The sequence below is a fragment of the Abrus precatorius genome, unplaced genomic scaffold, assembly GCF_003935025.1.
Source record: "Abrus precatorius isolate BTA unplaced genomic scaffold, Abrus_2018 Scaffold3, whole genome shotgun sequence".
Lineage (NCBI taxonomy): Eukaryota > Viridiplantae > Streptophyta > Magnoliopsida > Fabales > Fabaceae > Abrus > Abrus precatorius.
In genome coordinates, this window is record NW_020874373.1 from 29,342,422 (window position 1) to 29,353,862 (window position 11,441).

At 29.7% G+C, this 11,441-nt stretch overlaps 1 protein-coding gene across 2 annotated transcripts; it reads left to right on the forward strand.

The window, feature by feature from the left end:
• The first annotated feature begins 5,098 nt into the window (after positions 1 to 5,098).
• LOC113861834 (ERBB-3 BINDING PROTEIN 1) lies at positions 5,099 to 9,282 on the forward strand. 2 transcript variants are annotated; one of them, XM_027494896.1, is made up of 10 exons: positions 5,099 to 5,276; positions 5,432 to 5,552; positions 5,741 to 5,825; positions 5,972 to 6,121; positions 6,226 to 6,379; positions 7,929 to 8,144; positions 8,224 to 8,360; positions 8,463 to 8,554; positions 8,657 to 8,836; positions 8,991 to 9,282. In XM_027494896.1, exons 2-10 carry the CDS (start codon positions 5,462 to 5,464, stop codon positions 9,068 to 9,070), a joined length of 1,185 nt encoding a protein of 394 aa, XP_027350697.1. In that variant the 5' UTR covers positions 5,099 to 5,276; positions 5,432 to 5,461; the 3' UTR covers positions 9,071 to 9,282. The 2 variants fall into 2 exon arrangements, with proteins under 2 accessions (XP_027350697.1, XP_027350696.1); XM_027494895.1 differs by having other exon boundaries at positions 5,114 to 5,276; positions 5,435 to 5,552.
• The last annotated feature ends 2,159 nt before the right edge of the window (positions 9,283 to 11,441 follow it).

The window sequence follows — 11,441 nt, forward strand, 5'->3', positions numbered from 1 at the left end:
CTCCAAAGAAGAGGAAACGAATATTGGCTGATTAAAGAGAACTCAATTTAATTGAGACTATATTGGAAAAAGTTTGGATCGGAGTGGAGGAAGCAATGGAAGCTATATCTGCCATAGCTGGATCGATCGTGGCACCATTCAAGGAAAGAACAACAAAGAATTGAGTAAGAAGAAAACTTAGAATGAATAACTATTATCTGTATCATAAAAATATATCAGTAGTTTATATATATAATGAAAAGTTACTACAAATTATAATAGAAATAATAACATATTTTAACAATAATTAAACTATATTTTGTATTGTTGTAATATATTACTAGATTTCTTACAAATAATTTTCAAAATGAAAAAACAGTTCCAGGTAAAACAGTAAATATTTTCAAAGATTGATGAGTGATGGTGAATAGAAAGAGATCAATTAACGATGATCTACTGATCTCTTTCCTCTCTCTCTCTGTAACAGTAAGGTAAAGTAAAAGCGTATTAAACGTTTAGTACTTTGGTTCATTTGAGGGAATCAAGTGGACAAACTAGTTTGAGTCTTATACTACTTTTTCATACCAACGACTTTGCCCCACCATCCTACTTAGTTAAACCAGAGAGAGAGAGAGAGCGCGCTTTAGAATTTTAGCTAACCAATATTAAGGTTTTGTTTGGTTTGATTTTTGGTTAAAAAACATTTAAAAAAGAAAATTGATTGTAAAACAATGTTAAAAAATAATTTATGCTTAGCTAGAATATATTTTAAAAGTGAATTTAAAAGGATTATTGATCTTGCATGGATAATATAAGTTAAAAAGTTTGGATTTGACGGGTCATACGAGAATCAATTTAAATATTCACTTTAAAAGTTAAAATTGTTCATTCATCTCAAAATCAAGTTTTCTTAGGGTAGAATTTATTTTGGAAAGGAAAATTTCAAACCAAACACATTTATTAATTTATAAACTTAATTTTAAAAAATCTCAATTTTACAAAATGAATTTTAATTAAAATCAAGTTTGAATTAAATTTATCTTTGTTTAAATCTTTTAATTGATTGTAATAAAACTTTGTATAAAAATAAATACACGAATCATAAAATTTTTATAGTCTACTTTTCAAATTTTCCAAGCATACAGTTAATTAATGCAAGACACATTTTAAAAATTAAAACTAACTCAATTTAATTTGCTGCTCATGCGTGACAATGATAGTAATATGAATTGTATATATTTTATATAGAAAGATGCACAAGAACACAAAACATGGATCAAACATACAAAACGATCTCTTCTTTGATAATAGATGGGCTCTATCCATAAAGTCACATGCGTAGAGGTGAATGTGGCAATTCAGATATAATGTTACCAATTTTAAGTCACTTAAATTATTTGCTTCTATACAGTTTGCAGCCATCAAAGTTTGGATGTTATTAGGTTTCAATAAATTTTTCTTTTCCAAATTTTCTTTTAAAGTAGCAATTAATTTGACACCAATGGTTATTAACACTTGCTCACTAGATTCTGGCCCCTTCAACAGAAAAGTGTTATCTCATAAAATTGTATATTAGATTGAAGGTTTAGGCTTTAATTACCTTGATGTTTACCCTATTAATCACATTAATATTAGAATCTCCCTATCTCTATCTTGCTTTGACTCTTTCCCTCTCATTCTACCTATTAAATAATGCCAAGTCAAGTTTATAAATGCTACGTTTAAGATTAGCCACAATAAAGTAACTAATATACTACCATTTTACGTCTTCTTTTGAATAATGAACAATTAACAATCGCAAAATTTGAAAAAGGAAGTATGATTTTGAGGATATTTAGAAATTAAGTTTGAAAACTCGCAGACTATTATATTAAGAGAAGTACTTTTTTTTTTTTATTTTATAATTGCTGCAAGAGATTGTAAGGTTTCCTATAATGGTTTTTAATCCAAACTTTATTCCTGTTCTAAGACAGCGTTGTAAAGGTTTTGCCATAAGATAAATTTGTACACTGCAAGACCACACCTTTTTATTTAAGACAAAATTATTCAGTATCATAAAAATATCAGTTAAAATATTTAAAATAGTTTTTACCAAAATATTATTAATATATTTTTATTATAGTTTTTAATAAATTTACAACATCATATTAAATTTCTTTCGTTTTCTAATTTCTTAATCATTATCTTAAAGACACTCACTAGCAAGCCTTTATTTAATCATTTTTTCAAAATATATACTAAATTAGAAACATGGTCATCAAATCTTTAGTTCAAATTTTTATATATTCGATAGCAAACTGTGGACTATGTTAATCATTTTCGAAGAAAAGAAACATACATAACAATGGCCTATTATTTTTCCTTCTCTCTCTCTCTGTGTGCATGAGAGGAATAAAATACGTATAAAACGGAATCGTTTAGTACGTACTTCACTTCACTTTGAAATCAAGTAGAAAATAGAACAAACTAAGGGCTGCTCAGATTTATAGATACCTCATCATGGCTTCATCAACGAACCACCCTCATTCCCTCAACCAAAACCATTCCTTCTCAGCTCAGAAAGTTATCAAGTTAATAAATAAGTTTTGTTTTTTATTTTTTCTTTATTGTTTGAAGCTGCTTTTAGTTACCCTTGATTCAATTTTACATGCTTCACCTTTTAATAATATCTGGGTTTTGTATAAGATTCAGCATTAATTAGCTTGTAAAGCTGTACTATAATTGTACTATGTGTTACATTTTTCCTCCTTAATGAATGTGATTACGGACCTAGTGGTTAACCTATAGGAATCCTATGTCAGATTTCATTAATACAATCAAGGCAAACAGCAAGGTTGAGAATTTGTTAAGGTTATTTGCCAGGCTATGATAGGAAGGTCTTTGCTCAAGAAACATGACAAGCTAATGATGTTTCTGGTTTTGAAAATTGCCATTTACTCCTTCTTGGTGATCATTGGAACAGTAATTCAGATTTATAACAGAAGCTTTCTTACAGTCATAATTTGTACCATGCTTAAGTGTTGCTTCAGTTATGGCTTTGAATATGCTGGTCCTAAAAGAACCTCAGGGTTATTGCCTCTCTAGAGAGAAAGCTGTGTTCATGCCAAACTCTGTTCACACAGTGTGTTAGAGTTTCTCAATTGTGCTATGTTTTGTATCCTTAATGCATGATTTGCTTTATTTTAATTTGAGTTTGGATTCTAAATAGAAATAAGAATGCAAAGTGTATTCCAGTCAAAAAATAGTGATAAATACAGTTAATTTTGTTCCACCGTTAAACATTTCCTAAAGACGAGTCTAATCATTATCATAGGTAATTAAAGTTGATAGAAAAATGAAGATAAATTTTTTGAAAGCTAACCTCCATTTGTGATTTTTTTTTTTTTTATGTTTAAATAATTAGCAGTACTTTTTTTAAATCTTATCTCCAATTTATTGTCATGATTATTGTCTGAATATGTAACTGCACGTCTGTTTATACTCTAACACACAAATTCTAAATATCATAAGGACACTAATTAAACAATAAAAAATAAACAAACTCTTAAAACATTTTTACTGGGATTTTTAATAAAATAAATAATTTAATGAATTCTTAACCAATATCTTTAAAAATAGTTAGTAAGACTCATTTTTTAATGGGTTGTCCTCCACCAAATTAACCATTGAGGTTTATAATTAGCTGAATTCAAATTTTCGCTTTTCAAAATTGGTTTTGCATTAACTACTTTCAAATTATAATAAATTCTTGCAGCAAATAAATCTGGACTCACAATTGATATAATTAGACGCCTTTAAAAATCTATTGCTTTGTTTTATTTTAGAATGTACTATGTAGTTTGTATTTGTGTGTTTTGATATCAAGAACGTATTTAATCATGTTTTTAAAGTTTATAACTTAACTTCTTTTTCATGAGTTTCAAAAACAAATAGGCTAATGTAAATCGGAATGCTATTTATTCTACAATACATATATTAATAATAAGAGGAGAAAGAAATACTACCGAATACATAAATCAATATAGAAGATTATTAACAATATAATTTCTTTCATTAAAAGATATGCATGTTCTAAACTATTTATTTATTTTTAACCAATGCAAAAATAAAATAAAATATTTTTAGTCAATATTTTTTTTTTTATCTTGTTCGAATACTAATGAAATAAATAAAAAATTTGTTTTTATTAAAGATCAAAATGATTTCTTTTATCTTTTTTTTTTTTAACATTGTTTAGAGCTGTATATATTAAAAGGGTTCAATATCAATATTTTGCGTTCAGAAATATAAAAAAACAAATAGGTAATATTAAAGAAAGCAAGCCCTTTGATTTCATAACTTACTTTATTAGTACAATTATTTGTACGATTCTTATTACATGCCTTTCTTTTAACTGTTTACATATAGGTTACAAACTTAAAATGTCAATATTTATTTTATTTGTCTTCAACTTACTATATATCTATCAATATTTTAAAAATTTTACTTAAAACATATTCTCAATTAATTATAAATTATTACGTTATTAAAATTTATTAGTTTTTATATTAATTACTTTTAAAGTCATATTTATGATCATCATTAATTAGTTAATAATGTAAAAATATTTATATTAATAATATATTAAAGTAATTATATTTTAAAACTAAGGATTATGAGAACAAAATTTGCAAAAAGAATGCATTGGAGAAGCTTTAGTGGGATTTTTTAGTGTAATAATAGAATCCAGTTGATGAAATTTATAAAATGCATATATGAAAATAGTCTAAAGATAAAAATAATATAAGACTCTTATTACTATAGTGTCACAATATTTTTTTTATTTATTCAAAAAATTTATTGTTAATAATATATTTGGTCAATTATATTATATCTGTTGGCTTTCAATGCTCTGAAGAGTAATTTTATAAATGAATTAAAATAAAAGATTATCTCTCCTGTGATAATGTACAGCAATACTAGTTATATTTGTAAAGCAATATAATTAAATAAATAAAACTAGAAATACTAGTTATTATTATATATATAATAAAAAAAGGTGCCTAAAGGGCAATGTACAGCAATATAAATAAAATAAATAAAATAAAAGTGGAAGAGAGAGAGCAGAAAGAAAAACCCTACGGCCAAGTTTGTATTTTTGCAACGAAAATGAAAAATCCTATATAAGCCAAAGCCTATCTCTGTGGCTGTAACCCTAATTGCACCGAGCCACCTATTGGGTCTACACTCTTTCTTCATTTCATTTCTAAAACCCTTTCTCTTCTTCATACCCTTCAACCAAATCCAACCTCTTCACTGTGAGTGATTCTACAAAAACCTTCAATTTCACAACTTTTCATCTGGGTCTTCCTTGCTTCTCTGTTATTAATTTCCTTGCACTACCCAATTGGATAAAGATTTGATTTTTACTTTTTTTTTCATTTTTTAATTATTTCAACTTGGGGATTTTCAGAAGTGACAGGGACTTAAGAGTCGAGCTACCATGTCGGATGATGAAAGGGAGGAGAAGGAGTTGGATCTCTCTTCTCCTGAAGTTGTCACCAAATATAAGACTGCAGCTGAGATCGTTAACAGTGTGTTTCTCACTCTCTTAATCTCTTTGTAATCTCAATTTCTCTTTTGGGGCTTTTATCATTTCATATGTTGGATACAATGTTTTAATGGAATCTATTTGAAGTTCATTGTTCTTTTTTGTTTATTTACAGTTTCATTTGTGAGTAAGAATTCAAATTGTGTGTGTTTTTTTTTAATGATTTTACAGAGGCCTTGAAGTTGGTCATTTCAGAATGTAAACCGAAGGCAAAAATTGTGGACATTTGTGAAAAGGGGGATTCTTATATTAGAGAGTAAGTTTATATAATCCTGTAAATAAGTTTACATTTCAATGGAAGGAACATTGTTTGTGATATCTTTTTTATATATATATGCAATTGGCTACTCTGTGTGTGCGTGTGTTTAGATGCTTACAGGGTATTTTTATTTGTGTGTAAAGGCAAACTGGTAATGTGTACAAGAATGTGAAGAGGAAGATTGAGAGGGGTGTTGCTTTTCCAACATGCATATCTGTGAACAACACAGTCTGCCATTTCTCTCCACTAGCCAGTGATGAGACAGTGTTGGAAGAAGGTGATATATTGAAAATGTAAGATTTTCAGAGCATAATTTTATGATAAGTGATGGTAGAATGGTCTTGGTGTTTTTAGCTATTGCTGAAAGGTTGATGGTAGTTTCTTTTCGTGGTTACAGTGATATGGCTTGTCATATAGATGGTTTCATTGCTGCCGTGGCTCACACCCATGTTCTTCAGGAAGGTCCTGTTACAGGAAGGGCAGCTGATGTCATTGCTGCTGCAAACACTGCTGCTGAGGTGGCCTTGAGGCTTGTAAGGCCAGGAAAGAAGGTAATCAATTGTAAGAATTTCTTTTTGTCTTTATCTGTGTGTTTTTATAACGTTAATTGATTTGGATTTTATTACGTGTCTATTTTCTTAACCTTATCTTTAGTGGATGGGTTTAAGGTTGTACATATTTGCTATTATATAACAAGTCTTTATAAGCAATTTAGCCTAGAAATATTGGAGAGAAATTAGGTTGCTTTATATGTATTGTCTGAAGGAATGTTTTGCCTTAGTGCCTTGTGGATTTTGATCTCTAAAGGATGAAAACTGTTTTGAGCCACGGATAAACTCCGATGAAGCTTATTGTCATAGTTACACTGATAGAGGTCATTTATGGTTTTTCTTGTCCTGTTGTGCCAGTTAAGCACATCATTCATGATAGCATTATCAAAGCTATCATGAATTTTCTTTTGTAGAAAACTTGACTTGTTTTTGGTTCCGATTGAAATTATTAAAATACAATCAGCTGGATATATCTTGTTTCTTTCCAGTTTTCCACTTTCTCTTAATTTGGTTTGTAATATATTGTAATTTGATTAGCTGATCTCTATATGATGAAGACATTGTCGGCTATGGATACACTCCAATGATGCCTTTTTCTGTCATAGTTACACTGATGGAGAATTGTTCTTCCTCTGTTCCACCCTTTATTATTTTACCTGCATGATGAACGTGATCATCCACTGTCATCAAATACTTGAGTTGTCTTTTTCTTATGATGAAATCATTGTAAAAATCTTAATTGGATGTATGAGGTTTTCTTCCATATTCTCTCATTCTTTTAAAACTTTGATTTGTAATATTATATTATAAATTTGATGAGCTGATCTCTATATGATGAAGATTTCATAGGCTATGGATAAACTCCTATCCTATGATGCCTGTTTTTGTCATAGTTACACTGATGGAGAATCATTCATCCTCTGTTTCATTTTTATCTATCATCTGTCTGTAATCCCTTAATTTGCACATTAGTGTTGGAGTAATTTGCAAATCTTGTTAGCTTTGTCAATGCATATCTGGACTGATGCTTGTAGTACACGACAAAGCTATAATATTGGGCTATTGGCAACTTTGCCGAGGTGATCAGTACCACATTGGTTCCCTCTTTTCCCTGTTGCCGAAACCAAACATGGCTGATTAGCTTCATGGTTGTGCTGATTTATATAGTTGGTACACTTGTCTAATAGCCGAAATAGTACTATGTTTAAACCATTGATCTCTTTGTATGAAGAAAAGATGAACCATTAGTTTGATTGAAGTAATATTTTATTATTTTTCATGTCGGATTGAATACACTAGCATTTGTAAACCTTTAGTAATGGCAACTTTGCCGAGGTAATTAATGGTATATTGGTTCCCTCCTTTCCCTGTTGCCTAAATTAAAATAAGCTGGAAATTATTTTATGATTATGCTGAATTATGTATTGTCAGCATGTTTGTCTATTTTAGCCAGCACAGTATTAAAATTTGTGCATATGTATAATATAAATGACCCTATTTTTAGCAGTGGGTACTAATTGTTTTTCATCAATTTTTCTTTTTTCCACAGAACAAGGATGTAACTGATGCAATTCAAAAGGTTGCTGCTGCCTATGATTGTAAAATTGTTGAGGGTGTTCTTAGCCACCAAATGAAGCAGTTTGTTATTGACGGGAATAAAGTTGTGCTTAGTTTGTCTAATCCGGACACAAGGGTTGATGAGGCAGAATTTGAGGAAAATGAAATCTATGCTATTGATATAGTAACCAGCACAGGGGATGGCAAGGTAGGTTAGTTATACTAGTATATTATCTACTATGATACAGCTTATGAATTATCAAGAGTAAGTTTTTACTTTCTTGCAGCCTAAGCTGTTGGATGAGAAGCAGACTACTATTTATAAAAGGGCTGTTGACAAGAATTATCACTTGAAGATGAAAGCATCTAGGTTCATTTTCAGTGAAATAGGCCAAAAGTTTCCAATCATGCCATTCTCTGCAAGGTGACTAGATGACTTCCATGTTTTTAATACCGTCTAGCTGGTGTTCTATTTCAATATCTTTTCATTCTTCTCTGAATGTTGTTCCTTTTTCTTTTATAATAGGGCTTTGGAAGAGAAAAGAGCTCGTCTCGGTTTAGTGGAATGTGTCAACCATGAGCTCTTGCAGCCATATCCTGTTCTGCATGAAAAGCCTGGTAAAATATTTTGGCTAGTAGCCTGATTTAGAACCCCCCCCCCCCGGGTTGGTGTTGGATTTATGTGAGCCTTTCTGTATGCATTAACATTTGTTTTTTCAGGTGATTTTGTTGCACACATCAAATTCACTGTCTTGCTAATGCCAAATGGATCTGATCGAATCACATCTCATCCTCTCCAAGAGTTACAGCCCACAAAAACTATAGATGATCCTGATATTAAGGCCTGGCTTGCCTTGGGTACAAAGACAAAGAAGAAGGGTGGTGGAAAGAAGAAAAAAGGTAAACTGGAATACCAAGTTGCTGTTTTATTATGAATTTTTGTGTAGCATCATGTTATTCTGTTTCATAGAGCTGCATGATCTGCATATGTTAAGTTTCAATGTTCCTTGTGGTGTCAATTGGGCTCACAAACAATGCTTGGTTGTTTGTATAGGTAAGAAAGGGGACAAAGCAGATGAGTCAGCTGAAGCTGAGCCTATGGACTCAACAAACGGGGCCACACCCCAAGATTGAGTTAACATACCCCTTTCTTTTCCCCATCAAAAGGCTTTTCATTTCATTTTCAACACCCTTTTCAATTTTGGTACATTGTTCACCAAATTGTATTTTGCTTGGATATGAATTTTAGTATAGTGTTCAGACATCGATTCTAATAGCAATTTTCATATGCATATTCGACGCATATATCAACTTCTAGAAAGTAAAAATGGTTGCTTGGAAATGTTTCGTTCTTGGCCTTTAAACGCATAAATCTGTTTGTGGAATCTATATCACTAGCGGCAAATGTGTGCAAGTTTAATGGTGTAATATATATAGAAATGGATGCAAAAATAAAGATAGCAATAAGATAATTATGCAAGGCTCTCTAGACATTTTAATTATACATATTTTGATAAGAAACTAAACAAGATAACTTGCATGTCATTTGCCACCAAAAGCTACCTTTTAATGATAAGATTTTATTATTTTACATTTTAGATGAAAAAAGGAAAAATTGATAGCATTGTATTTCTATAAGTCAATTTAAATTGGATTAGTTTTTATGATAAATTTAGTTATATTATCATTTGTCTTCTAATCTTTCAACAATTTACTCCCTAAATTCAGACAGTTTTCTTATGCACAATTATAACGCAATTTTGTAGATAAGGTAACTCTTATATTTCTATTGATCCCTTAAACTAGATATTAAATCCAAAATAAAACTAACAATAAAATAAAATGATGCTAAGTACCATTAGTTACATTAGGTCGTTTAGCTGAAAAATGAAGCCTTATGAGAGTTTATTGCGTGTTGAAAGTAATATATTCAACCCATTCCAAACATAATACACGATGAACTGGAAAAAAGAAAACTATATTTGAACCCATGAGTTGTGTGGAGAGGATATCTTTTTAGCTTATGCTAGTTTGAAGAGAATAATTAGTGGCTAAATTAGAGAATAAAATGAATTGGAAAAAGAATGTTGGGATAATGAAGTATAAATGGTTACATTATTAGAGAAAAGGTTAAGAAATAGAGTTGAGAAATGATTTTTAAAAAACAATTATCTTCATCAGTTCTTAATAGCATTGGCATGTCATGAGATGAACGTATGGAGGAACGATGCGAAAGAAGAAAATAATAATGTGTTTATGTGGCTTAAAATAAGGAACAAATAGATAAATTGGATGGTAAAGGAATTAGTAAAAGTGGAAAAGAAAAAGGAATTTAACTCGAAAATAACATAAAGTGGATCAAAATGTCATTGGCGTAAAATTCTCATGATCTTGATGCAGGGAAAAAAAGACCCTACTGGATTGTCATGATCATATGCAAAGATAATGGATGTAATTATGATAGAAAAAGGTTAAAATAAACCAAGTAGTGCATTTTAGTGTGTCATGTTTGGAAGAATTAATTTTGAAGAATATCGACAATACGACTTCTAGTTAAATTCAAGATAAGATTATCTAAAGACAATTTTCTGTAAAACTATAGCATGGAATAAAAACAATTTATAGTTGTGAAATCGTTTAAACTCAAGTTATTTTAAGAAAGTTGAAGAATCTTAATGATTATATTAAATGTAAAAGTCAAAAGAGACATGAATGTGCAGAACATTAATTATTAATTAGTTTAAGGTGTTTCTATTATATGGTATTGAATCTCCTCCACGTATAGAGTGGATCTCAATGGTAAACCTTTGTGTTTGTACTTTGTATATAGCTTCTATGTTTTTTTTATGTAACTTCCTTTATAAAAACAAAACTTATTTTCATGTCGGTACTCTCAACCAAAATATCAACATGCTTCGGACTAACATTCATGAGAATCTTATTCGTTACAATCCCTTAACCTAACCAGTAGTAGCAAAAAAAAAAAAAAAGGTATTTCCACTTTTAACTTGAATTAAAATATTTCATAAATTAAATTTACTTTAAATTAAGATTGAATACACCATTATTTTTTCACTTTACATACTTTTTCACGATAAATCAATAATTACTGTGATTATCTCGTTTGAAAAGTGGCTAGTAACTTGAGCAATTAAAGAAACAACTAAAATTTATCTGAGTGAAAGAGAGTGATTTTTATGTCACAATTTAGCTTGAATTCACTTGGAGATTTTAAATATACGCATGATGTGATGATTTATATACTATTTTTCATATAACCCACCTAAGTTAACCAATTGATGTGATGATTTATATACTATTTTTCATATAACCCACTTAAGTTAACCAATTGCCATAAAATCACTCATTTAGTTAACTATTTAGCAGTTAAAATATTTAATATTAAAAGCCAAACAAACCTAACTCCTAAAATTTAATTCAAGAAAGAGTATCCAAACTCTATAAAAATTATCCAAGCCACCTAATATTAGATAACATAATATGC

Excerpts from the sequence above, each read along its gene's own strand:
- LOC113861834 (XM_027494896.1), top strand. The coding sequence starts at position 5,462 with ATGTCGGATGATGAAAGGGAGGAGAAGGAGTTGGATCTCTCTTCTCCT. Across the intron at positions 5,553-5,740 it reads TGCAGCTGAGATCGTTAACA|AGGCCTTGAAGTTGGTCATT; the intron begins GTGTGTTTCTCA and ends ATGATTTTACAG. Across the intron at positions 5,826-5,971 it reads GGGGATTCTTATATTAGAGA|GCAAACTGGTAATGTGTACA; the intron begins GTAAGTTTATAT and ends TTGTGTGTAAAG.